The sequence below is a fragment of the Monodelphis domestica genome, chromosome 8, assembly GCF_027887165.1.
Source record: "Monodelphis domestica isolate mMonDom1 chromosome 8, mMonDom1.pri, whole genome shotgun sequence".
NCBI lineage: Eukaryota > Metazoa > Chordata > Mammalia > Didelphimorphia > Didelphidae > Monodelphis > Monodelphis domestica.
Genome location: NC_077234.1, coordinates 17,819,259 through 17,845,783, shown reverse-complemented (window position 1 = coordinate 17,845,783; position 26,525 = coordinate 17,819,259). Strand labels below are relative to the sequence as shown.

The 26,525-nt window shown below is 44.2% G+C and overlaps 1 protein-coding gene across 5 annotated transcripts in view; it reads right to left on the bottom strand.

Moving 5' to 3' along the window:
* Window positions 1-5,023: 5,023 nt before the first annotated feature.
* The window catches only part of TIPARP (TCDD inducible poly(ADP-ribose) polymerase), a 49,569-nt gene continuing 28,067 nt past the window's right edge, over window positions 5,024-26,525 (bottom strand). For 3 of the 5 annotated variants that reach the window (XM_056807776.1, XM_056807777.1, XM_056807774.1), the window contains exons 3-6: window positions 25,699-25,867; window positions 22,891-23,087; window positions 9,800-10,075; window positions 5,024-8,419 (exon numbers count right to left, since the gene is read on the bottom strand). In XM_056807776.1, the coding sequence (XP_056663754.1) occupies window positions 7,972-8,419; window positions 9,800-10,075; window positions 22,891-23,087; window positions 25,699-25,867 (1,090 nt within the window). In that variant the 3' untranslated portion in view covers window positions 5,024-7,971. The remainder of the gene's footprint in view (window positions 8,420-9,799; window positions 10,076-22,890; window positions 23,088-25,698; window positions 25,868-26,525) is intronic. The other 2 variants (XM_056807778.1, XM_056807775.1) reach the window with 1 other exon arrangement.

The window sequence follows — 26,525 nt, the reverse complement described above, 5'->3', positions numbered from 1 at the left end:
ATGAGTCTTAGTTTTTTTCTTCCACAAAATGGGGATAATGACCTCTATAGAACTTACCTCCTAGGGTTGTGTGGTCCTAGGACCATGGTGACAAACCTATGGCATGCATGCCAGAAGCGGGCATTCAGAGACCTCTCTGTGGGTGTATGCCATCACCCCAGCATAGAGTTCACCAGAGTTTGTTACTAGAAAGCCAGAGGGATTCCAGGCAGGGCTGCTCCCCTCCCCCTCTCCACCTGCACCTGAGGACATTTCTCAGATCCCCTCCCCTCTAAAAGGTTCACCACCACTGTAGGAGGAGATAATATCTTCAAAGCACTACATTAACCAGAGATAATGTCTTCAAAGCACTACTTTAACTGGAGATCACAAGAGAAAGACCATTATCAGTCATATTCTTATTCTCTTCTGCTAAGTCAGTCCACACTGGATCAGCTGAAGCTTAACCTTGCTTTTATGTTGCAAATGAACTTTCTAAGTTCATACTGGCTAGATAAGTCTATAAAAGTAAATGACTAGAGAGGGAATTGCAAATACATAAAGTCCCCTTCCAATGGGCTTCCCAGAATGAAAAGATGGCACTGATGGCCTCACTGAACTCAGAGGTACCCTGGGAGATGTTCAACTGACTAGCCAAAAGAAGCCACAGGATTTGTGCTCCAGTATTGGGCTGCTCTTAGACTGAAAACAATTTCCTGACCCCAGAACTTGGCAATTATTGCTTTCAAGATAGAGTTTAATGTAACAGAAAGCATGCCAAGCTTTGAGGCAAATGCACTGGATTTTACTTCTGGTTCTGCTACTTCTGCAGATGATTTAGCTTCTCCTGAGCTCAGTTTCCATATCTGTAAAATGAGGGGGATGATCATCTTCAAAGAACTTCCTCCCAGATTTCTGTGAGGACCAAGTAGAATTTAAACCCCTTGCTACTGAAAAGCCAAGAATGGTTCAGGAGAACAGATAATAAACATATATACGTCCCTATTCTGGGCAGACAGGTGGGAGACTACTAGGGCAGAACATTGCATGCTTTCCTAAATGCAGTCATTATATCAGGTGTTGTTGCTTACCTATTTCTCTTTGTTAAAAGGGTAGCTTCTATATATAAAGATTGGGGAGGTGGGAGGGGGTTGACAAGGAGGGGATCATTTCCAGAAGTGATTGTGATGTGAAAACAGAAGGTCTCTTCAATGAAAAATGGTCTTGGAGAAATGGTCCTGGTCTTCTCTCAGGAGAAAGGTGGAGGACTACATAGGTAGAATGGTGTATACCTTGTTGGAGTCAATCAGTTCAATATCATGAATTTTTGCTTAATTTTTTGTTAAAAAGAGAGTTTGTTGTGGCAGTTGGATAGCTCAGTGGATGGAGAGCCAGACCTAGAGATGGGAGGTCCTGGATTCAAATCTGGCCTCAGATACTTCCCAGCTGTGTGACCCTGGGCAAGTCACTTGACCCCCATTGCCTAGCCCTTACCACTCTTCTGCCTTGGAACCAATATACAGTATTGATTCCAAGATGGAAGGTCAGGGTTTAAAAAAAAAAGAGAGAGAGTTTGTAGGTGGTGGTGGTGGTGCTGCGGATGGCAGAATATTTTCCAAAATGAAAATGCATGCTTTAACATGTCATCGATAAAAACAATTCAAGTAAGCTCCTTGAAGGCAAGGATGCTTTCTTCTGTTTTGTTGGCTTCCCTGTGACCTAACAGGTGCGTACAAGAGTTGGTGGGTAGGTAGACTGATTGTCAAATGGAAATAAAGCACAACAAAGTAGAACGCGTTGGCCTGAGAGCTCGAAGACCCAGACACACTCTGCTGCTCACTTGCTACATGACCTTGGACGAGCCACTTGGGGGTTTCTATCTACTCTCTGGACTATTCTACATGACAGGTTATTGTAAAGTGTAAATGGACAAATCTGAGTGGAATCTTTTTTTTTTTTCCTGGCAGCAAAACACTAAAAAAAGATGACTATTAATAATGAGCAGCTCAGTAGCACAATGGTTAAAGCACTGGGCTTGGAATCGGGAAAATGCATCTTCCTGAATTCAAATCCAGCCTCCGACATTGACTATCTGGATGACCTTGGACAAATCACTTTACACTGTTCTCCTCATCTGCAAAATGAACTGGAGGATATGGCGAACCATTCCAGTATCTTTGCCAAGAAAACCCCAAATGGGATCACAAAGAGTCAGACATGACTAAGACGACAGAACAAAAAGTAATAATAATGGCAAGGTAAAGTCTAGTTACCCGTTGTTGTTTTTTAAGTGCTGACTTTCCATCTTAGAAGCAATACTAAGTGTTGGTTCCAAGGCAGAAGGGTGGTAACGACTAGGCAATTGGGGGCAAAGTGACTTGCCCAGGATCCCATAGCAAGGAATGTCTGAGATCAAATTTGAACCCAGGACCTAGGACTGGCTCTCTATCCATTGAGCCACCCAACCACCCCAAGTCTAATTACCTTCAACACTGAAAGATCCTTCACTTTCAGATAATTGAGATGAAAGCATAAAACCCTGCACCTTTCTGAGAATGCAACCCAGGAGACTTCAGCTCCCGTCTTGAAAGACTTAGTCAAGCCATGACAATCCTTAAGGAAAATAACAGGGCGAGAAGGGTCATGTGGTAGTACCGAGTGAGCCATTTTAGCAGTGTTTCTAAATTGCATTTGGCCAAGGGGAGAAATCTGTGGAAGGGCTCTCTAGTCCGTCCCTCCTCTTCCTAGACTGGGATCTTATGAATCACCGATTCCAAGACAGCACGTTGGCCAGCTAGGATAGAGAAAGAAATTTGGAAAGGAGGCAATAGCCTTTGGGGGGAGGGGGGTTTAAGGTCTGTAACCAAACTCTTTGTATTGTAACTTTATTGTAATTTTCAATAACATATATCATTCAAATGTCTAAAAAACCCTAATGACCATCTTTCCTTTTAATTTTAAAATTGCATAGAGGCCATCTCAAATTATTTGGTAACAAGTTGAGCACAGAATTCAATAGGGCAAGGGGCAGCTGGGTAGTTCAGTGGATTGAGAGCCAGGCCTAGGAACGGAAGGTCCTGGGTTCAAAGCTGGCCTCAGACACTTTCAAGCTGTGTGACCCTGGGCAAGTCACTTAATCCCCATTGTCTAGCCTTTATTGCTCTTCTGCCTTGGGTAAGATTTTATTTTTTTTAATTCAATAGGAGGAAGATGGAATTTGGGAAACCGGGGAGCGTTATTATGACTCTTTAACACATTTTTTAAAATTGCGCAAATATTCTTCTAGTGATGCTGTATGACTGAGAATCATTAAATACCACTGACTTGGAAGAATTAAAACTGCGAGTCTCCCAAAGGGCAATGTGGAGATCCATGATGGCTAAACTGCTTTGTGATATTGCATATGTAAAGTGATAGAGAAGATATCAACAAAGAGAAGTAGATGAGAAGGTGGGCTAGCCTGCACTTTGCACTGGTACCTCCATAATAATGTCTTAGAGGAAAGACCCCAGAATATTGAGCAGAGGACTTAAGGGAGGATACTGGACAAGCATTATGTAGAATAGAAAGGTGATCGGTGCCACTGAAGGGAGTATCCACATTGAGCTCATCTTTTAATGAAATAGTATGCCATGGAATAGGAACTTCCCTTTTCCTTCTTCCACCCTCACTGAAATGTCCAAGATCTTAAAATCAAGCACTTGATTGAGAAAGAAACTAAAACTCAAAAGTTAAATGACCTATTTAAGGTCACACAGGTAGGAAAAGGTAGTGATAGGATTTGAACCCAGGTCCCTTGAAAGGGAATTCTTTATTCTTTTTGTCTTATGTTAACACTTGTAAAAGGGAATTCTTTATTCTCTTTGTCTGCTTTGAGTTAACACTTAGTCAACTCTTTCTTTTAGTACCCCTACTTAGTACCTAGCTAACCACTGAGTAGAGAGCTCCACCCTTTTAACCCAATCTGTCAGAAATGTGTGAACCCCATGATAAAAAAGGTTTACACCTTCAGAGGCCTATAATAAGAATTAACACCTTCAGAGGTGAGAAGTGGATCCCAGAAGACACTGCTTCCCTGGGCAGTGCTGGGCAATTTGGAAACTGTGATTGACCCCTGTGAAGAGGAAAAGGGATAAGAAGCCACTATAAAAGGCCCTGAATTTCTGGGGCTGGGAAGTCAGCTTCAAGAAGAAAGTCAGCTTCAGGAGTCATCTTGACCTGCCTCTTGGAGTGAATTTGGGTGAGTGAATAGCTAATTTTCCTTTCCTGAATTCCAAAGAGAGTTTAACTTCAGTTGAGAGGGTTAACAAGTTGTGCCTGGCTGAGCTGAGTACCAGAGGAATATTTAGTATGATAGGCTAGACATCTTCTCTATTCCTTTTTGTATTTCTCTACACTTTCATTCTTTCCACCTCTTTTGTAAATTAATGCTATTAAGTCATTTTTACTTTGAGCTATAATATTTTAAATTGGCGACCACCACATTACTTATAATTTTCATATATTTAGCCAAACCATTAAAATTGAATTCCTACAGTCTTCTGACTCCTGATTCTTTCTTTTCATAAAGCTGTCTCTACCTGATGCCTCAGAGTAACATATACTTTATTATTAAAGGGACGTTGGAGGCCATATAGTCCAAGAATCTCATCTTACAAATGGGTAAACTGATATCCAGAGCCCAAGTGACTCATTTATTGTCATATAGAAAGTAAATGGCAAAACTTGGATTTGAACTCAGGTCCTCTGGCTCCAAATTCCTTATACTTTCTAATGTACCACACTACCTCCCTAAGAATGAGTGAGTACCAGTTCTACTAGAGGGCCATATTGGGTTCTCTAAGCATACCACATGGAGCACAGAAACAGGACAACTACTTAGTTGTCAACTACATAGAGCTGAAGTTACAAGAGTAACTTTTTTAAAACAACAAAAAAAAACATTTCTAATTTAAAATCTACTGGCTATGCAAAGAATGCATATTTTAAATTGTCTATAAACTCAAAATTTATTGTTAAAGATAAAAAACTCAGGCCCACATGATTTTTCAAACATAAATGTTTACTAACATAAATAGTTTAATAAACAAAAGGTACAAGGTTGTTGTTGTTTTACTATGTACAACAGATACAATATGTACACTCCGTACACATGAGGAAATGTTTCCTGCCTGCAAAACATCAAGACATCCCATTGTTACTAAAGGAGAACATGGAACTTTCTTCCTAAGGAACCATTAACCATAGTTAAGACAATCTAAAATGGTCATTGGTGCCCAAGGATAAGAAGAGGGACTTGATCAGTGGCATGCAGTCTCCAATACTTGAAATATAGATACATTTAAATGTCAGCTCCACAGAGTCCCAGTTTGCCAAAAATTATATCACAAACTATAGGCTGTTTTAAAAATAAAAACATGAAATGGGAGTGGGAAGAGGATGCCCAGTGATATCTGTATTTATTTAATTAGAGAGCTCTTTCATCTACAATATCTCCCTCTGGAACCTATAGTCTTATAGTCAATTATTGTTGAGTGAATATCATTACCTAAAAGAAAGCATTATAGAATTGAATGCATATGACTTCTTATTTCTACATTAATAAGTGGTACAAACTTCCACCATGATCTGGAAGAGACCTGGGATTTTTGAAGACCATATAATCCAAGCACAAGCTCTGGTAGGTCCTACAAAGTGGGTGAGGCTTTAGGTCCAGCTTCTCTGTCATCTCAGGATCTAGGGAAATTTGGAGAACTGGAGGACCCCTAAAAACAGAGCTAATTACCAAGTAATAACTTTTCAGCAATAGTCACTCATGACACAATCTAAAGCAGGGAGGTGCTGAAGTACATCATCCACACAACTAAATCATGACTCTAGAACAGAGATGACTTGAAAAAGCAAATACTTCCAAATAACTTTTAAGTTACAGTCACTCCTATTGATTACTACATATCTTGGGCTTGACAACAAGGGCCAAACGATGGGATGTGGGTGATTTTAGTGGCATGTCTGCCCACGAATCCCAGTCCTTGGTTTTCCAACAATGAAAAGCATCTTTACTTTTTTTCCAGGGAGAATCAGAAAATCTTGAGAAATACCTTCACAACAAACTTATTTCACCTTTTTATTAAAAAAATAAATAAGATATACAAGCATTTTTCTTTGGGGTGGGAAGGGGAGGAATGAATGAATGAATGTCACAGAATCAAACGTACAAGGAAAGACTGTTACAATTACAAAGAATGTTGGGAATCACTGTTCTGTCAAAGCGAGTGCAAGCGTCTCTCAAGTTTTCAGCCACATGTGGTCATTTCACGGTCATGGGCAGCCATGTCCTGAAGTGGCTGGAGCAGAGAAGTCAGTTGTGTACAAGCCCTGTCCATTGCTCATTCAAGTCAATTCACTGAGAAATCAGTACATGCATGCCTTTGCTTTTCCATAACCTGAAAAACTGGGAGCCATTTGAATTGCTTTTTAATGCGCTGGGGGGTGGGGGTGGGGGGGGACCTGGTGTTGGAAGGATTCCTTTTTCCAATCCTATTTGATCTGTTTGTAATCAATCCATATCTTGGCCTCACAGATTTGCCTAAGGTGGAGGACTCATGGAGTCGGTACCCGCCTCGCTGCCATAGCTACATACTCCCTTAATTAGTTGCACCCCAGCAAGGCTGTGTTTCTATATTTAAGTAGTGTGAAGGGCTGGGGTCATACCCTGCGTGCCCCAGAGTGTCCTTTTGCATCTGAAAAAACCACCTCAAGTTAGGAATTGGAAACATTCTCTTTCCACTAATGAATTCAAACCAGCAAATTGTTCGAGTGCCCAATAGGAACGTGGCACCACAGGACTTCCTTGCCCAAGCAGGGCTCACATCTCTGCAAGGTAGGTAGGGCTTGTGCCTTGAATCACACAAAGGAGGTCCAAAGGGAGAATGGGGGAGAAGGAGCTCAGGGCTGTTCCAGGCAGCGATGCTACTACTTCTGACTTGGAGTCAACGAACTACCTATTTCTTCTTCCATTTGTGGTTGGTGAATGGGATAGATTTCTTTTGCCAATTTCTAACAAAGCAATGCTAACATGGCCTATCACTGGCTGGTGACCAGCATTTTCTCAAAGCACTGACAATTCTGGTTTTCCATGGAATCCTGGGTGACTTCCCATAGAAACACATAGAATTCTATCGGACCTGGTCACTAATCAATCAATCAATAAACATTTATTAAGCGCCTACTATGTGCCAGGCACTGTGCTAAGTGCTGGGGATGCCAAAAGGGACAAAAGACAGTCCTTGCCCTCAAGGATCTTACCATCTAATGCTTTTCTGCTAGCTTGTTCTTCTCACCTGTGCTAAAGCAACTGAGGCCACAGGACCTGAAGCCAATGGTCCATACTTCTTTTCTACAACCGTGACATCCATCATTCTGTCCCTCTTTTAACCTTTCTCTGGCCTAAGCCATTAATTCTGTACTTCGGTTGTTAGGATTAATTAGCTCCATTTTCAACCAAAGTTGGCATCACGATTCTCTGTACACAGGACAGTCTCATCAGCCATACCTTCCAACTAGAGTACATGGAGAGCAATTAGCAAATAACCAACCAGCCTGTAGCTGGTCATTTTTCAGACTTGTGGTATGTGTGTTTCTGAGGTTTCTTAGAAATGAGCTCCATTCCCAGTCATTTGTTTGAAAGCTCTGGGGGAAAAAAAACGAGGGAAAAATGGGCAACGCAAAAGGAGAAGACAAAAGCAGAAAAAAAGAAAAGAAAAGGAAGGGAAATGTGAAGGGCAAAACCTAGGGAACAGTCCAGAGAAAGGAGACAAAAGAAAAACAAAGAAGGAAAAAAGACAAAAAGGAGAAACGGCATCATGCAAAGCTCTGGCCAATGCCTTCTTTTTAGCGCTCCCTTCCCAGACTGCTTCCCTTCCCACCCTGGAAACTGGCTACAAACGCTGGACAGGACTTATTTCAATAAGTTAGCGGTATCGAGGAATTTCAAATGGTGACGGTGTTACTGACTTCTTCATACTGGATAACAAAATACGGGTAGCTCTGGTCATCGTTAAAAATGACAAAAATCTGAGGCTCGAAGTAATTATCCACGCACGAGTCATACAGGTCACTGGTGATGCTGTCTGGATTCACCGGAGGAGGTCTTCTCATATTGTGGTTGCCTACTGTGTATCTTCCAGTTAGCACTTTGGCCAGAAACATAAAATGCACCCCTTTGGGGGACCTCTTCGAGAAGCTGTGGGAATAGCTCGCCTTCCTTGCAAAGTAACTGCCTTGTCCGAACATGGTGGCATGTTTGCCACACACACGTGGGTCAAAGTTGTGCTTACAGATGCCATCCACCACGTCTTGGGAGGTGCCGTGGAAGAGATGCCGCTCGTTCATTATTCTGCTAATGTCATTGGCTTTCTTGGACATGTACTCCTTTTTCCTGTGGCAGAGAGGGATGGGGAATTGGAAGAAGGAAATAAAGGATGGGTTTTAATAGGGAAGATTTGGTAAAGGATTTTATTCTTCAATTTCTTCTCTTCATTAAAGGAATTAAGAGAAGTAGCAGAGCATTCAGAAGTAGGAGCCCGTCTTAGAGTTCAAATTATATTTTGGTTCCAAGGCAGAAGAGCGGTAAGGGCTAGACAATGGGAGTTTAGTGACTTGCCCAGGGTCACACAGCTAGATGTATTGGTCTTAAATGAACCAGAAGGAGCACCTTTGAGTCACAGGAGAATCCACAACAATCCCTTAGGGCAGAAGTGTCAGCCCCCAGAAGAAACAGGGGCCAATGCACCATACATAAGGATCCCTGCAGGTTGCATACCAATTTAGAAAACCACATTATCTGTGTTTTTACTCTAATTTAATTTCCTTTGTTAATATTTCCTTGGGTGGAAGCTGAAATTGGAGGTGGTGTGGATTGCGTGCTTCCCGCCACCCCTGCCTGAGGGTATCTGTGGTGTACTTCATTGCAGATATTTTGGGCTTTATCTCTCTAAGCATTACAAATGTTTATTTTGAATCAAGGCACAATCCACATCTAAGCTGGCTCAAGCTATGGGAGACAGGATGGGGTGGCATAAAGAGTGCTGAATTGGGAGTCAAAAGACCTGAATCCAAATTTAGACTCTTCCACTTCTTCTCTTTGTTATTTAAATCTCTTCAGGCCTCTATTTCCCCAGGTATAAAATGGGTGCATCAGACTGAAAGGCTTTGGACTTTCCTACATCCTTATCAGCTTTTTAAACCTGGGTTTATCTATAAAATGAGGGGATTTGTTTGGATCTTGGGAGATTTCTCTCATTCTTAGTGGATTTCAGACCTTCCTCAACCTTCTCTCTACTTATCTCTAGCTCTGGGACAGCTAACTGGGTGGCTCAGCGGATTGAGAGCCAGACCTGGAGATAGAAGCCCTGGGTTAAAACCTGATCTCAGACACAACCTCGCTATGAGACCCTGGGCAAGTCACTTAACCCCCATGGCCTAGCTCTTTACCTCTCTTCTGCCTCAGAACCAATACACAGTATTGATCCTAAGATGGAAGGAAAGGGTTTTTAAAAAAATCTGACCTCCTATAGGAAGGCTTCCCTAATTTATCCCATTCCAAACCGTCTTTACTTCTGAAATTCTCTACACTCACATTATAGTCAATTTGATTAATGTGTATCTTGCTATCAAGTCCTCAAGTAGTAACTTAACTGAGAAATTCCCTTTCCAGACTGCTGGCACTTCATTGGTAATTCTTCAGTTTCACTTCTCCCCCTTCCCGTTACACACCACCTGCCCCCCCCCCCCCCGAAGTATCAGGACTCTGACTCACCTTTTATATTTTTCCCAAAGAAACTGGTTCTGCACTCTCAGTATTTTCAAGATCCTGTATTTAATCTCAGGCACAGTCTTATGAAAGAGATTATAAATGGTTCGGTAGCTTTTGTCCTCCTTGGAAACAGGCACTTGGATGAAGTCCTGAGATGGATCCATAGCAATCCAGGTTTCTGGATAAAAGTTTGCCGAGGTAACTACAGATGGACAGAGGACTTGGGACGAAGCGGCTTCAGCTGCCGGAAGAGGCGAGAGAGGCATCCCACCGAGGGTCCTGGTTTGGGCGAAAAGAAAAGCTGAGTTAAAACACTTGAAGTAAATGAGTGCTGAATTTTAATTTGGGCTGTTCCAGCTAATGTTTTATCAAACAAAAAATGGGCTGTTTAAACTCAGTATTTGTGTGCCAGCTTAAAATCTGCAAAGCATGGATAGTTCTTCTTTTTAAACCCTTACCTTCCACTTTAGAATCTATACTACGGGGGACAGCTGGGTAGCTCAGTGGATTGAGAGCCAGGCCTAGAGGTGGGAGGTCCTGGGTTCAAATCTGACCTCAGCCACCTCCCAGATATGTGACCCTGGGCAAGTCCCTTAACCCCCACTGCCTAGCCCTTACAACCACTCTTCTGCCTTGGAACCAATACAAAGTATTGATTCCAAGATGGAAGGTGAGGGTTTAAAAAAAAAATTAATACTATGTTTCGGTTCAAAGAGAATATAGCATTATTACTATTAGTTTTAAGACAGAAGAGCTATAAGGGATAGAAGATGGGGAGTTAAGTGACTTGCTTAGGGTCAAATAGCTAGGAAGAATATGAATCCAGATTTGAACCTAGGACTTCCTATCTCCAGGTCTGGATCTCAATCCACTGAGGCACCTAGCTGCTCCAGGATGTGAGATCCGAGAAGGATTTGGAGGGAAAAGGTGAGCTAGAGATAATCAGTGAAGTGCCTCAAGTTTTCTTGGTATCCTGTCTGTAGATGTTTACTACTGGGTGTCCTAGAGAAATCCTGGCTCCTCCCTGGACCTCAGTTTCTTCATCTATAAAACAAAGATGACCTCTGAGTTCCCCCCAAGTCTCTATGAAGACAAGCAGGCAGGCAGGCAGGCAGGCAGGAGCAGCCTGCTATTAGGCAGTCAGGAAACTCTGCAATCAACAAGTGAATCTCTCACTCCTTTTAGGCTTGCCTGTTCAAAGAAGCTGGCCTCAACCAAGCAGAGATGGCTTATTTGGCTTCATCAGCAGGGCAGAAATGTGCGTGGAGGAGAGGGGAGCTAAATGAGTTTGAGCTGTTCCTTTCTTTTAAAAATACACACCAGCCATCTAAAGTTAACAAAAGGCTGATGGATGGCGATCCTAGAGTCTGTGTAGCGGGCCATCTGAAAACCCTGGGCAGCTCCTGGACCGGGCTACCTCGTGTCCCCCCACCCGCAAAATACACATCAGCAAACAATTAAGCATCATCATCTTGGGGCAAGTAGCAGTCCTAGCTCTAGAGCCAGATGTTTGGAACGTTAGGCTCCTTTCCTGTCTATTGTTACAAAATCAATCAATCACTCTCTCCGCTCACTCTGTCCCTTTGTCTCTCCCTCTGTCTGTCTCACTCTCTGTCTCTCCCTCTGACTGTCTTACTCTCTGTCTCTCTGTCTCTCTCTCTCCCTCTGACTGTCTCACTCTCTCTCCTTCTTTCTGTTTCTCCCTGTCTCACTCCCTTTCTCTGTCTCTCCCTCTGTCTCACTCCCTCTCTCTGTCTCCTTCTCTCTCCCTGTCTCTCTCCCTCTTTCTGTTTCTCCCTCTGTCTCACTCCCTCTCTGTCCCTTTGTCTCTCCCTCTCTCTGCCTGTCTCTCCCTCTGACTGTCTTACTCCCTCTCTCTCTCACTCCCTCTCTCTGTCTCTCTCTCACTCCTTCTCACTGTCTGTCTCTCCCTGTCTGTCTCACTCACTCTCTGTCTCTCTCTCTCTACCTCTCTCCCTCTGACTGTCTCACTCTCTCTGACCTTTGTCTCTCCCTCTCTCTGTCCCTTTGTCTCCCTCTGTCTCACTCCCTCTCTCTGTCTCACTTTCTCTGTTTGTCTCCCTCCCTCTCTGTGTCCCTTTGTCTCTCCCTCTCTCTGTCTCACTCTCTCTCCCTTTCTCTGTCTCTCCCTCTCTCTCTCACTCCCTCTCTCTGTCTTTCTCTCACTCCCTCTGTCTGTCTCTCCCACTCTCTCTCTCTGTCTCTCTCCAGCTCATTTGAACTTCATGACAAGGCCAGATGAGGCCGTGTGACCTTTAGTGAAGTTTGTGCCTCACATGCCCCTGCACAGAGAACCATTCTGGACTAGGAAATCAGGCCTTTTTGGTAAATGACAAGGAAAGGACTCCAAATTTTTCCAAACAACCATCAGCTGATGTTTTCCTTAGTGTGCATGGGGGTGGGGCTCTAAGCAGCCTTCCCTTTTTCCTTGGAGGAGCCCACATCTGGGGCTTTGGTTCTAGTTAACTGTTTTCTGGGTTCCAAAGGAAGGTGGATGGAGTTGTGGGGGGCAGGGCAGGGGGAACCAGGAGATGGCAGGATGGTTTTTCAAAAGGCCAAAGGCTTTCTTAAAGCATCAATAAAAAGACACAAAAGCGGGGGAGGGAACTCAATGAAAGGAAGCCTGATGGATCACTGCATTCCTTCTGGAGGGGTGCTTCGCCTGGGGTCCAGGGACTTGTTTTTAAACATTTTTTAAAATTGGTTTAAAACATTGTTTTAAACATTCGGCTGCTACATTTTGGCACCAGCGACTTCCTTGGGAATCCATCTCCTTCATTTGGGGTATTTACAAACATCATCTGAGAAGGGGTCCAGGAGCTTGACAGGATGGCTGACGGGGTCCAGGACACCCACAAAAATATCCCAAAGGCCTCCCTCCAGTACAGAGAAAAGGGGGCCTGGATCTCTGCCCCTTTTAATTCAGGTCAGTTCCTCTCAAGGACTTCCAGTCTAAATAGCAGCAACCTGGAGCCCTGCTTTATTTTCACTTGATTAAGCGCTTAGTTTAATCAACCTTCTTAACAGTTTTCATGGGGTGGGGGGTGGGGGGAAGCAAATGCCAACACCTGGCTCCAGTTTCAGGGCTAGACGACGTAATTCTACTCAGCAGGAAACAGTCACGAGGACCCACAGAGGCAGGCAGGCAGGCAGGCTCAGCCCCACCATGCTCAGGGTATTTAATTCTAGAGAAATTGGGTGACGCAGCTGGAGGGAGGGGCAGCACCTAATCCCCAGGGGGAGGGGGGCTTGCCTGAAAGCACTCCTCAGCCTTTCAGCCTGTGGCACCCCAGACGGGACTCTCTGTGAGTGGGAGGCTTGAGAAATGCACCCAAATGGAGAGGCCTTTACTCAATAGTCATCCCAAAGGCAGAAGTCCACTGAGTCATCCTCCTCAGTGCTGGGGGATATGGCAAGGAAACAGAAGGCGGCACCTACAGTCTGGCTGAGCCAGAGGCTCCCCTTTCCCCTCCAAAGCAAAGAAACAAAAGAGAACACATACATGTGAAAAGGAGAGGAGCCTGCAAACACGGCGGTGTCTGAGGGCCCTAGTGCTCCGAGCAAGCAAGACTCCACCAGAGGCATCCCAGTGGAGCCGCACAATCTGGGGATGTTTCCCAGACTCACTGAATGCTAATAGCAAAAGGACTCTCAGGCGGCTTACGTTTATGCCTATTCAATCACACCATCTTTTATTCAGTCCAGGGCTATAGTCTAGAATGCTTTTTGGGGCCTCAATCTGAATCCTTAGTGAATTTGAACTAATGGAGGCAGCTAAATGGCACAGGGCAATGGGTTCAATTCTGGCCTCAGTTAATCTGACCATGGCCAAATGACTTGATCTCTAACTCCCTCAGTTTCCCTGACTGTAAAATGGGGACAGTTAAAACTCGTCAAAATCAAATGAGATCACATTTGTAAAGCATTTGGAGAACCCTAAAGCACAGTGGCCAAATGACTTAATCTCTAAATCCCTCAGTTTCTCTGACTGTAAAATGGAGACAGTAAGACTTGTCAAAATCAAATGAGATGGGGAGGGGGCAGCTGGGTAGCTCAGTGGATTGAGAGCCAGGCCTAGAGGTGGGAGGTCCTGGGTTCAAATCTGGCCTCAGACACTTCCCAGCTGTGTGACCCTGGGCAAGTCACTTGACCCCCATTGCCTAGCCCTTACCACTCTTCTGCTTTGGAGCCAATACACAGGATTGACTCCAAGATGGAAGGTAAGGGTTTAATTTAAAAAAAAAAATCAAATGCGATCACATTTGTAAAGCATTTGGGGAACCCCAAAGCAGCTCTTCTTATTCCTGAAGAACTGCCATCCTTTCCACAAGAATACTATGAGAGATCATTCATCAAATGCTTTGTCCAAATCTTCATAAATCCTACCTACTTGATACCCGTCACCTCCCACTTTAGGAACTTTGTCACTAAAAAAGAAAGTGAAGTTAGTCTGACATGACAAGTTCTTGAAGAAATCTGGCCCTGGGTCAGTGTGGCCCAAGAATTCTGGCTCCGTCTCCTTAATGATCTGTACTAGAATTTTTCTAGAACTCAAAGTTAGCTTCCCTGGTTCCCAGTTTGCAGTCTCTATTTCTCTCCTTTTGTGTTGTTTTTTTTTAACCAGACATCTTTGTTTTTCATCAAACGGATCTTTATCAAACTGATTTTTATCCCTTCTCCCATTCCTCACAATCTTTTGAATATCACGGGTGATTCAATGAATCCCATGTGCCAGCACTCTACGAGGTTCATCTGGACGCCAGGTGATCTAAACTCACCAAGGCAAACCAGGTCCTTTCTTACTCTAAAGGTCCTGGATCTGCCACTCTGTTTGACCATAGCCAAGGCTTGACTGCTCTGAGCCTTAGTTTCCATTTCTGTAAAATGGGAATAACAATGATGGAATGGCAAGCTTCATAAGCAGAAATATAAACTTTATAAAATTCAGATTCAGAAAATCATAAAAATTTATAAATCTTATAAAACAAATACTGAAAAAATGACAGCTATAAGAAGTGTTGGGTCTTAGCGGCCAGAGGTTCTGCTTTGGAGTCAGGCAAGATCCAGGTCCAGGCAATATTAAGCACTATCTGAACAAGGATGAGTTATCTAGCCTTTAAGTGACTGAGGCAACCCCCTAGGCCTGGAAGTTAGGAGTAAGTGGCCAATTTGAAGAAGTCAAAGGAATTTCCATTCTATGGCGGGTCTTTCACACAAATAAAATCACAGGTCTGGTCCACAATGGAATAAATAAGTAAACTGATACTTTGCTTAAAAATAAATACAATAATAAATCAAATGTATAATAAAAATAAAATAAAAAAACAAAGTAATAAATAAGGGTTGAAATAAAATCTGATAATGGAAATCTGGCTTCAGATACTTCCTAAGCTGTGTGACCCTGGACTAGTCACTTAACCCCCATTGCCCAGCCCATACTGCTCTTCTGCCTTGGAACTAATACTTAGTATTGATTCTAAGACAGAAGGAAAGGTGTTTTGTTTTGTTTTTTAAATCTGATTGCAGCAGTGAGTGACAGGGAGAAATCGGGTTTCAAGATGAATCAAATTGTAGGAAAGAAACAGTAATAGTGAGGACAGGATTCCAGGGAAGGAGCAGGGTTTCTGCCCCGGCTTCCTTATTTCTGCTGAATGTCTCTGGTTTTGAAAGCGATGTACTTAATCTAAGCCATTTCAGAAGAGTAATGATCATTCATAAAAATAGAGAACAATAAGAAGCAGTCATTTCCATAAAACCGGAAATGTTTGTAAAATGCTTCATGTACAAAATCTCATCTCAAGGGCTGAGCAGTGCCCATCTACAATTTCCTCGGGGTTCCCTTGGAGGCTCGTGGAGCTTCCCTGATCCACTCACACTTTGGCTTGGGGCAGGAAGGTCCGATCTCCTTCAAGTTCCAGCTATGAACATGGGCCAGGGGCTCCTGAGCGGGGGTACCAAGACTTGAGGCAGAGGATGTGGCAAAGACCTCTTGCGCTGCCTTCCTCTCACTTTGCCTACCAACTTCCTACACTACTCCTGCTCTGCTGGTCTTGATTTTCACACGTGCTTAAAGAAGGATCCGTGTGAACCATCTTGGCCCATCCAGACCCTTCTGGAAGCCATTTTCACCTAGAGAGCCCTTCTTTCTTACAAATTCTCCGACACTCAAGGCTAACCCAGGAGGCAGCAGCACTAGTTTCCTGAGGAGGAGATGGAATTTCTTCTCCTTAGTAGCCCTGAAGGTGCTTCTCATTCAAGAAGATGGCTGGAGTCTCAATCGCTGGGATACTCAAAGTCCAAAGGAGGCTTGCCAGTCATTTGTTTGGAAGTCAGCTCCTTGAGGAAGGAACTGTTTTTGCTTTTGCTCTATTCCCAGTATTTACTTGCTCAGAAAATGCTTACTGATTGATTCATTTAACATGAACGTGGATTAGGCACCGATTATGTGCTAAGCCCTGTATTAGGGGCTGCTTATGTTCTCCTGGTTTGGGGTTCTAGGTTCTAGGTAGGAATCTGGTCAAATCTGACCACGTCTGCCCATAGGAGACTCTCCGCTCCATGAGGGCAGACCCTGAGTCTGGTAGGCTGCATCACGTGTCAGATTTCAGCACAGTTCTCAGCGCACTCTTGTCTCTCAGCAATGTCTGTCATATGAGACATTTATTTTCCAGATGATCTGTGGTCCCTGCCTGAAGAGCATCACCTGGTGAGCCCAGCCCCTGGCTTTGCGAGTCACCCAGTACTGAGTGCCCGGCTACTGGCTGCTTCCCACTATCCCACTGGAAGAGGTTAATGTCTCTTCTAGAAAGGTAATGGGAAAGAATATTGGCTCGGCTGGAGCCAGAAGAACTCTGGATTCTGATCCCACTTTTGACATGAGCTATATGACCATGGGCGAGTCACTGAAACCTTCCTGGGTCTCAACCCCAAGATTTTTCGGGGGGGGGGGGAATTTATAAATAAATTTAAATTATTTTTAAAAATAATTAATAATTAATTTAGAATATTTTTCCATGGTTACAAGATTCATGTTCTTTCCCTTCCTTCCCCTCCACTTCCCGTAGCCAATGGATGGGCAATTCCACTGGGCTTTACATGTGTCACTGATCAAGACCTATTTCTGTATTATTGATAATTGCACTGAGGGGATCGCTTAGAGTCTACATCCCCAGTCCTATCCCCCTCGACCCATGGGATCAAGGATCAACTCTAAGATTTAAAAGAAATTTTTAGTTCTGACTTGTAATGATCTGAACTCCTAGAGTACAAACTTCCTCCAAGATCAGCATCTGTTTAAGATGAATAGTCTTATGGAGCAAGCCCATTGGCAGCTCAGGAGATAGTGCTTCAGTCCCAGAGACAGGAAGTCCTGGGTTCAAATCTCACCAAAGATACACCTTAGCTAAGTTACTCTGGGAAAGTCACTCAACCCGCAAGGCCTAGCCCTAATCTCTTCTGCCTTGGAACAGATAATTGCATGGATTCTACTTTTAATTAAAACAAAAAACAAAGTCTAATCTATTCTTATTCCACAGTTCTCCCTAATAGCTATGGATTTGGGAAATGTTGGTTTTAATAAGATGGCTGCAATTCCTGATTGTTTCAGGAAAAAATCTTAACTAGACAGAACTTGTTTATATTGTTCATTAGTTTAGATGGTTATTTTTCATAGGCAGCACACTGGTGAGCATCCTAATCACCAGCATTTATACAGCAATCTCAAAACATCTTCTTTGACCTTTGTATCTCAGGTATTACAGTGGCAAGGCAGGGTGGATTAGGGACTGGCCTTGAATTAAGTCCTGTCCCTGAGCATCCCGGCTAGGTGACCTTGGGCGAGTCCTTTAACCCCTCAGTGTCCTTGGCAGGTCTTTAAGGCTACACCAAACCCAACCTTCAGCTTTAGAATCAGTGCAAGGCTGGGTTCCAGGCAGAAGAGATTAGGGCCAGGCAATGTAGGTTAAGTGACTTGCCCAGGGTCACACAGGTAGGAAGTGTCTGAGGCCAGAATTAAGCCAGATTTTATCCCTGACAAGTTTGTTTTCTGCCATATCGACACTAAGATATATTAGTATCCTTCAAGGGAATATTTCAACATTTCCCAGTCATGGGGCTGAAAGCATTCCTCTGCTCAGCCATCTTTAGCCATCTATCTACCCCCTCCCAATACCTGCCTCCCTCCTTCAAGGACCCCCAATTGCAATCAGCATGTGTCCAGCAGAGATAATACTGGAGAAGGAGGCCGAGGGGCCTGGGTGTGAATTCTAGCTGGCCTCCGTCTAGGGGTCTGACCTTGGGAAGGTAATGAAAGGGCTGGGGGAGACGACCTTTCTGCTCAAAATCTATGAATCTCCCTCCAGTCCTGGCAGGAACTTCCATCATGTGTGGCCAACCAAGTACCTAGCTTCCCCTCCCTGAGCTGCATTCTGACAGCAAACACGCAGTCCATTTCCAGGTCGCACTTGGAGCTTTTCGAGCTCCCTAGGACTTGCTAGCATTCCCATTTCAGTGAATAAACATTTACAAAGCACTTAGGACAAGCCAAGCACTGGGGAAAGGGCAGCAAAAAGAGGCCAAAGGCAGCCCCAGGCTTCCAGTTTACCCTGGAATACTCCGAATCCTTCCCCCCAAACCCAATCACTTCCAAATGGAATGGAAACTGGGTTTTATGGACAAAGAAGATCCAATTCAAAGATAAATAAGGCAGGAGAAGACATTTGGCTGCATCAGATAAGAGGTAAATAAATCCCTTTCAGCTGGGAGGATTCCAGCCAGGCTGGCTTCATGTCCTGGAGCTGATTCCAATAATCAGCTCTAAGGTGGGAGGACAGGGAAACTGAGGACTACATGTTAGGGGATAGGAAGAGAATAATCTTCCCTATGGAGAGCACTAAGTAGGAAAAGTCCCAGATAAAACAGGAAAGGTAGGCTGGATCCAAATTATGGAGAGCCTTGAATGCCAGGCTACAGAACTGGCTATTTACCTCAGTGGAAATGGGCATCTACTGAGGGTATTTGGGCATTAGGACCTAATGGAGTTGTTGGGCAGCTAGGACTCCAGGGGCATTAGAGAATAAGGCCAGCCTTGGAAGAGGAGAACCATTAGGTATTGTCTGCATCTCAGAGCCCTTCCTGGCCCTCACAGCCAGGGCAGAGTGCAAAGCCTGAGAGAATCAGTCACCAAGCGCCTCAAGTGGGCCAGGAGCACAAAAGCAGGCTCTCTGCCCTCAAGAAGCTTACATTTACGGGAGGGGGGGGGGGGCGTCGGCGACACAGAAATAACTAACATGTTTACAGCAGAGGTCAACCAGCCTGTAGGGCAGAGGGGAGAGCCCCAACTCCCAGATTTAAATTCATTAGGGGACTATAAGCCTTTTTATAGAATCTACTACATGCCAGGCATGATGTCAAGCACTTTACAAGAAAGCACAGATAATGCTGTTTTGTGGTTTTCTAAGCCAACGTGGCCCCTGCTTCTATTTGAGTTTGACCCCACTGAAATACAGTGGAAATGGGAGATAAAAACAAAGGTAAACACAGTAGCAGGGGCCCTGGAAAAGCTCCCTGCAAAGGTGGGATTTGAGGTGAGTCTCCAGGGAAGCCAGGAAAGGAGGAGGCAGAGGGGAGAAGGGAGGGAGAGCATGCTGGGTCTGGGAGATGGAAAATTCAGAGGATAAAGTGCCACGTTTGAGGTGTGGCTAGAATGTAGCCTGCGTGGAAGGGGAGTCAAGTGTAAAAAGGTAGGAGGGGGCTCAGCTCTGAAGATCTGGGCTCTTCTAATAGACCCCCCCCCCCAGACCATTGTTCCTGGAAGGAAGAGTCTAGGAAGGGTCCGAAGGCAGAGGATGGAGAGCAGAGGGGACCATCTCCCTGCTTACTTCTACTAGATTTAGAAAGAGCCCACGTTTGTGGAGCACTAATTCTCCTGCTGGTTCCACAATTTTTTTTAATAGTCTGTGGTTTTCCAAAACAAGTCTGTTTAAAAGAAAAACAAAAAGAGGGCCCCACCATCATTTATTGCAAGGTTCTGAACAAATTAACTTTCACCCTGCCATCCCCAACCACCCCCCACCCCCGCCCCCCACCAAGAAGGGAGTTAACGAGCATTCTCGTCTGCTCCCAGGAGCTAAATCGTATTGGATTGGCCCAGCATGCCAAGCTGCCAGTCACACTAATGACTTCCACCCTCTTACTAGGAGGACAATATGTCCCTAACTACTGGACTCTGACAATAACATCTCCAGCTGTGCTGGCAAAATCACAGAAATGGCATTTTTATTAGTTCTAATCAAAAAAAGGCTACAATGTAGCACTTTCCTTACTTGGCCTTTGATGAAGGCATACATTCACCCCAAGATGTAATGATGCAAAGAATGTTTCATCTCCCATGGTTCCTGGATACAGTGTTTCTTACAAAATAATATTCATGTCTCACAGCCCAGGTTTGGTATTGTTAACATACGGTAGCCATGACTGCTAGTTTACCCGCGTGGGACTAGAAAGAAAAGAAAAATTGGGAAAGAAAAGAAAACCAAAAGAGGAAGGAAGGAAGGAAGAGAAGGAAAGGAAAAGATGAGGAAGAAAAGTGAGAGAGAGGGAATGGAAGAGACGGAGGGAGAAGAGAGGGAAGGAATGAGGGAAGAGGGAGATCGAAAAGGACAGAAGGAAGGATGGAAGGAGAAGAGAAGAAAGAGAAGGATGGCAGGAGGGAAGAAGGTAGATAAGAGGACAAAAGGAAGAATAGAAGAAGAGGAAGGAGTAGGAAGAAGGAAAAAATCTCCCCAAATCAATTTCTTGCCAACTTTGGCTCTCCCCTTCTCTTCTCAAGGCCAAACAGTCAAAGACCTGATCCTCTTCCCTTCCCTTCCTTTCCATTTTAGAATCAATACTATGTGTTGGTTCCAAGACAGAACAGCAGTAAGGGCTAGGCAATGGGAGGAAAGTGACTTGCCCAGGGTCACATAGCTAGGAAGTGTCTGAAGCCAAATTTGAACCCAGAACCTTCCATTTCTAGGCCTGGCTCTCAATCTATTGAACCACTCAGCTGCCCCTTTATTTCTTTACTGGATGGTAAACTTCACTGAGGGTGGGGGAGGAGAGGCCTAACTGGAAATGATCTATATAAATATAAAAGGCATTAATAACTAAAAAAACAACCCTAGTGCTTAATCATTCATCTTATTCCTATTATTTTCCTGGCCAAAGTCCCCTCCCCCCCCCTTTGCAGGATTTATCCCAAGCTACCTCCTTGCTGCTATATAACTCACTGGGGGCAGACAGTCCCTTCAAGTGAAAAGGTCCTGCCAGAAAAAAGAAAAAGACAAATAAATTGGCCATGACTCGGTAACATGAATACTAGTGCCATTCTCAGGGGAAGGCAGGTGTTCGCCGCTACTATAGGCAATTTAAATGCAGTCTCATTCCACTTGTGGGGGAAGGCAAGCTGCTGTTTGCTTATCATAATATCATAGATTTGAGCTGGCACCTTAATAATAACAGCTCGCATTTAGATGGTTCTCTAAGGTTTCCAAAGATCTTATAAAACATCTCATCTGGTCTTCACAATAGCCCTGGGAGCTAGAAGCTATTATCATCTCTATTTTATAGATGAGTAAACTGAGGCAAACAGTGGTTAAATGAGTTGTCCAGGGTCACCTAGCTAGTAAGTATCTGAAATAAAATCTGAACTCAGGTTTTCCTTTCTTTAGTCATTTAGTAACTTATTTCCTGAGTCATTTCAGATTTCGCACTCCATCCAGTATACTACCTTGATACCCTAAGGAAGGGACTTTAGAGATCACCTAAGCCAATCACTTCATTTTACAGGTCTTCAGTTCCAGCAAGGCTAAATTGCCTAAGCTCACAGAAACATAGAAAGATGTAGTAAAGATGGAATTCAAAACCAGGTTTCCTGATTTCAAAATCCATACTCTTCCCAATGTATAAGTGCTCACAAAAGGCCCATGAAATACATTTACTCAGAAAAAATACATTTACATGGCAATTACTGTCAGTCAGTCAGAAGTATTTTGAATTCAGGTACTCAAATCCAAATAATAAAGAGGTGAAAAGACAGCAGAGTTGTATAATTTTAATGACCAAGCTTGGTCCCAAAAAAGAGTTGAGAAAATTCAGCTCTCTGCTTCTATTTGCAGAAGTTGGTGAAGAGGAAGACAGCAGGTTGATTGATTGAGTCATGCAATTATACTGTCAGATTCAATTCATGGCTAGGTGGGTTTCTTCCTTCCTTCCTTCCTTCCTTCCAGCCTTTGTTACAAGGGTTAGATTGATAGGAAAAGTAGAGAGGGAAGTGATACATTTGGAAATCAAGATGATGCAACACCCAAGTTCCCTGTTTTGTTTTGAAGAAATAGCATTGGACTTGGAACCAGGAATGATCTGGGATTGAGTTTTCCTTCCTTCTAACCCTTACTATTACAGTGATACAAGCCAAGTCTCTTATCCCTGAAGCTTAATTTCTTCACCTACAAAATGGAAAGAAGCAATATGGCACATAGAATAGACAGCAGTTTTTGAAGGTGGGAAGATCTGAGTTCAAGCCCAACTTCTGACCCACACAGGCTCTGTTGTGTGACTCTGGATAAATCACATGACTTCTCAGTGGCCCCCAAGCCACTATCTCAGACTATCAGATGCAGAATAGTTAATATTTTGCTTTGATAGAAAACTTTCTACTTCAGTGAGATCATAGGTCCAGGAAACATCAAAATCAGGCACCATTAGCATCTGCTTTATTGGGCTGTTAAGGAGAGGCTCGAAGCAGAAAGTTGGTGTAAAGTGCATGCTTACTCGGTGGTAGTGACAGAATCAGAAACATTAAAGTCATATATTAATGGTATCATAAAAATAAAGCGACTACCCAGCAGGCTCTAAAGTATCTAATCAATGCCAACTATTGCCTTCAACTTTCCACTGGACAGCAGAGTAATCTTTCCCCTTGAAGGATGTTTCCTAGCGAATATGCAAGGACAGCCAAAGCATTATGAGGGCAGTTCTGCAGGAGGCTAAACGCACAGATGAGGAATAAGGGAGCCCTTTCTGAGCTTACTTACTGGAGATAAGGCATCAGCACCAGACAGGATCTCAAGAGGGGTCTCTTTTTCATTATCCTTCGGGAGAAGATGCTTTGCTGGTAGTTATCCTTGATGTTCAGAATGTACTGGTGATGCAACATCGAGAATCGGACCTCCCTCAGGCCCCGGAAGCTGGTTTCTTCTATCAGTCGAATGACAGACTGTTGAACGATAGACTGTTCAATTAGAAAACAAAATGGACCAGAGGAAGACAAATTAATAAACAGTCAAAATGAAGCAAAGTAAAACACTCACTTCACCAGCTCACGGTCAATGCCACATGCTGCCAATGTCACAGCATTTAGGAAAAAGAGAGGAACACAGACCTGGTGGTTTAGGGATAGGAGGAATGTCAGAGCCCATCATTTGACACATGAGGAAATGGAGAAATAGAGCTGATCATATAGTAATAAGTAGCAGGATTTGAACTTGGGTCCTCTCACTCCTAATCCAGCCTACTTTCTACTCTACCACACTGCCTCTGCTCCAACTCCTCCTGTGGACCAGTGATCTCCTTAAAGTGTGTGAATATGTGCGTGCGTGGGAGTACATGTGCGTATGTATGCAGGTAGAAAATAAATTTAAATCGCAAGAAAGGCCGGATCTCTTGGACATGAAATTAATTCTCTGAACTATTCCCTTCCGTGATGCAGGTTGTTCCTCGCCCAAGAGATCATCTAACAAAAGCAATGCTGATGGTGAATGATTTTTACTGGGTGTAAAGCAGGCCCAGGCTGGACAGAGAGAGTCTCATTTCCTGTGTTCAAAAGTGGCTTCCCTGCCACAGCAATGGTGCCACCCCCGATGTCAGCACACACCAAGAGGCTCAGGAATGCTCAGTGAGGCTGGGAAGCCCAGCTAACTGCTAACTGCTCAGCCCTGCTCTGAAGCGGCCCCTGTTGGCTCTGCACGAGCCTCTCTGTTTAGGCTTCTTGGGGGGATTTTCGTAAGGGGAACTCAAGTAAGTAACGTGCAAATGTCAAATAAATCAGTCCAGGCTACGAATCCAAGAAGCCGACCAAAGGGGAGAAAGATGAAAGGCCAGACCAGCGATTTGGAGAAGGCATTTCACAATCACCTTCTCTGCATGCTAGATGGCCGCTAAAAGGCAATCAATTATTTCAGCTCGTGACACCAGGATGCACGATTGCCTTTTAAAGAAGAGTCGCCTAAAACGATCCCATTTCCCTTTGCATGCGAATATGTGCAGGCGTGTGAGTGCACGCGCGCATGTACGCAGGTAGAAAAGAAATGTATATCGCCGAGAAAGGCCGGATCTCTCGGACGTGAAATGAATCCTCTGCAGTTCATTTGGAGGCTTTTAAACATGACTTGACATTCTCCACCAAGAAGGTGAGTCAAGCAGCATCCTTCGTGATCGATGGGCCGGCTGTCCTCAGTGCCTCGGACTAAGGGAGCATGTGCAGAGAGGCCAGAGGGATGATTGATTGGCCTGACCACAACTCAATAAACATCTTCCTGGGGACAGAGTGTGACTGTTCTCTCTCCTCGGCCCTCCACAGGCGAACAACATCACATGCTGTTCTCCCATGGGCCAGGTGTGGCCCTGAGACACTCCCGGATGGATCCCTGCTTCTTGGGCAAAGTCGCTCCAAGTCAAGGGCTGGGGCCACATTTCTCCTTTGTGTGATTTCCCTTTTAGATCCAAACACACGCACATGTAGACATACCAACCACTCCTACCACCCCCTACTATAAATAATTCAGCTCCATTTGCCACTGGCTTCAACGCCTTTCTGAGGTCAGCATTTGGTTTTTGTCAAAAAAAAAAAACACAAACAAAAAAAAACACAAAGCTCCATTTCTGAGGATGGGCGAAAAAAGGGAACATTATGAGAAAAGCATGGAGAAGGGGACGTTTTCCTGCGGGGGAGCCAGTCTTCAGCTTTTTGCCCTTTTTAATGAACATGAATATTACAACCCAAAGTATCTCAATCATAGGATCTTCGATTTAGAGTTAGAAAGGACATCACTGGACACTGAGTCAAGCCCCACTCATTTTACACAGGCCTCAGGAGATTAAGTGACAGATGATGGATGCCCAATAGGAAGAAGGCTGCAGAGTCAGGATTTGAACCCAGGTCCCCTGATTAGAGAGTCAGCACTCTTTCATTATACCATGTTGCTTCCCCAATTTTTTTCATTTATTATAAGATTAGAGAGAGAGAGAGAGAGAGACAGAGACAGAGAGAGAGAGAGAGAGAGAGAGAGACAGAGAGAGAGAGAGAGAGAGAGAGAGAGAGAGAGAGAATGAAAGCTAGATAGCTGGATGGATGGAGAGAGAGGTAGATGGACAGAGAGATAGAGATATATGGATAGAGAAATAGAGATAGAGAGATAAACAGATGGATGGGTAAATAGAGGGAGAAAAAGACAGCTAGATGGATGGACAGAGAGATATAGATATATGGATAGAGATAGAGAGATAAATAGATGGATGGGTAAATAGATAGAGAAAAAGATAGATGGATGAATGATGGAAAGATAAAATAGCTAGCTAGAAAGACACAGACTGATAGGCACAGAGAGATAGATAGATGGACAGACAGATGGACAGAGAGCCAGAATTCCCCCACAAATGTCCCAGCCTCCCCACATCCCTGAAGGTATTGCCCAGGAGGTCACCACGCTCATACACCTTTTGGATCCCCAATCTGTGATTTTAAATGCTGCCTCATCGTTCCTGGGCTGCGAGCCAAGTGGCAGAGAAGGGGGAGGGAGGGGATTAGCTGGTGCCCTGATGCCACTGATTATAACAATCAATACCTCTGGGTATTCTCGCCAGCCAAAGTGATCTCTGCAGAAATACTTCCAGACGGTGTGGTAGTTGGAGCTGGCGTTGAAAGAAGACGGGGTGGACAGTCTCCGGATCTGGTCAAATTCGGTTGTCTCATACACGCTCATCGTATTCAAGTCCGCCCAGAATTCATGCCCCCTGCAAAGGACAAGGGAAGCACATTTGAGTTCATTCACAAAACTGCACTTCAGCCTTGGTTGGCGCTAAAGCCCACTGAGGAATGCAGGAAGGCTCCTCGCTACAGAGTAAAAGAAATGAAGACGACACTAAGGCTGTTCAATTCTTAGCCTGCTAGCAAAGGGCGGGCACTCATGGACTGACTGCATTCTGTTGCTCTAGAATTCCAAGTCTCCAGGATCACAGGTTTAAGGCTGATGGAAACCTCGAAGAAGCCATCAAGACCATTTTACAGATAAGGAAACCAAGGCACATAAGTGATTTGCCCAGAATCATACAAGTGTTTGAAGTAGGGCTCCATCTCAGGCTTTCCCGTCTCCAAGGCCAGACCTCTATCCGCTATACTGCCTTCCCCAAACTAGAACCAGCTCCTTGAGGGCAGGGCCCATTTCTTTTCTGTCACTGCCTGATACATACTTGTTTGAATAGACAGTGGATGGAGCACTCTGCCTGGAATCAGGAAGACCCCCATCTGGCCTTAGATACTTCATAGCTAGATGATGACCCTGGGCAAGTCCCTTCACCTGTTTGCTTCAGCTTGTACATATGTAAACTGAGTATTATACTAGCACCTACTTCCCAGAATTGAAGATCAAATGAGCCAGTGGTTTAATGGGCT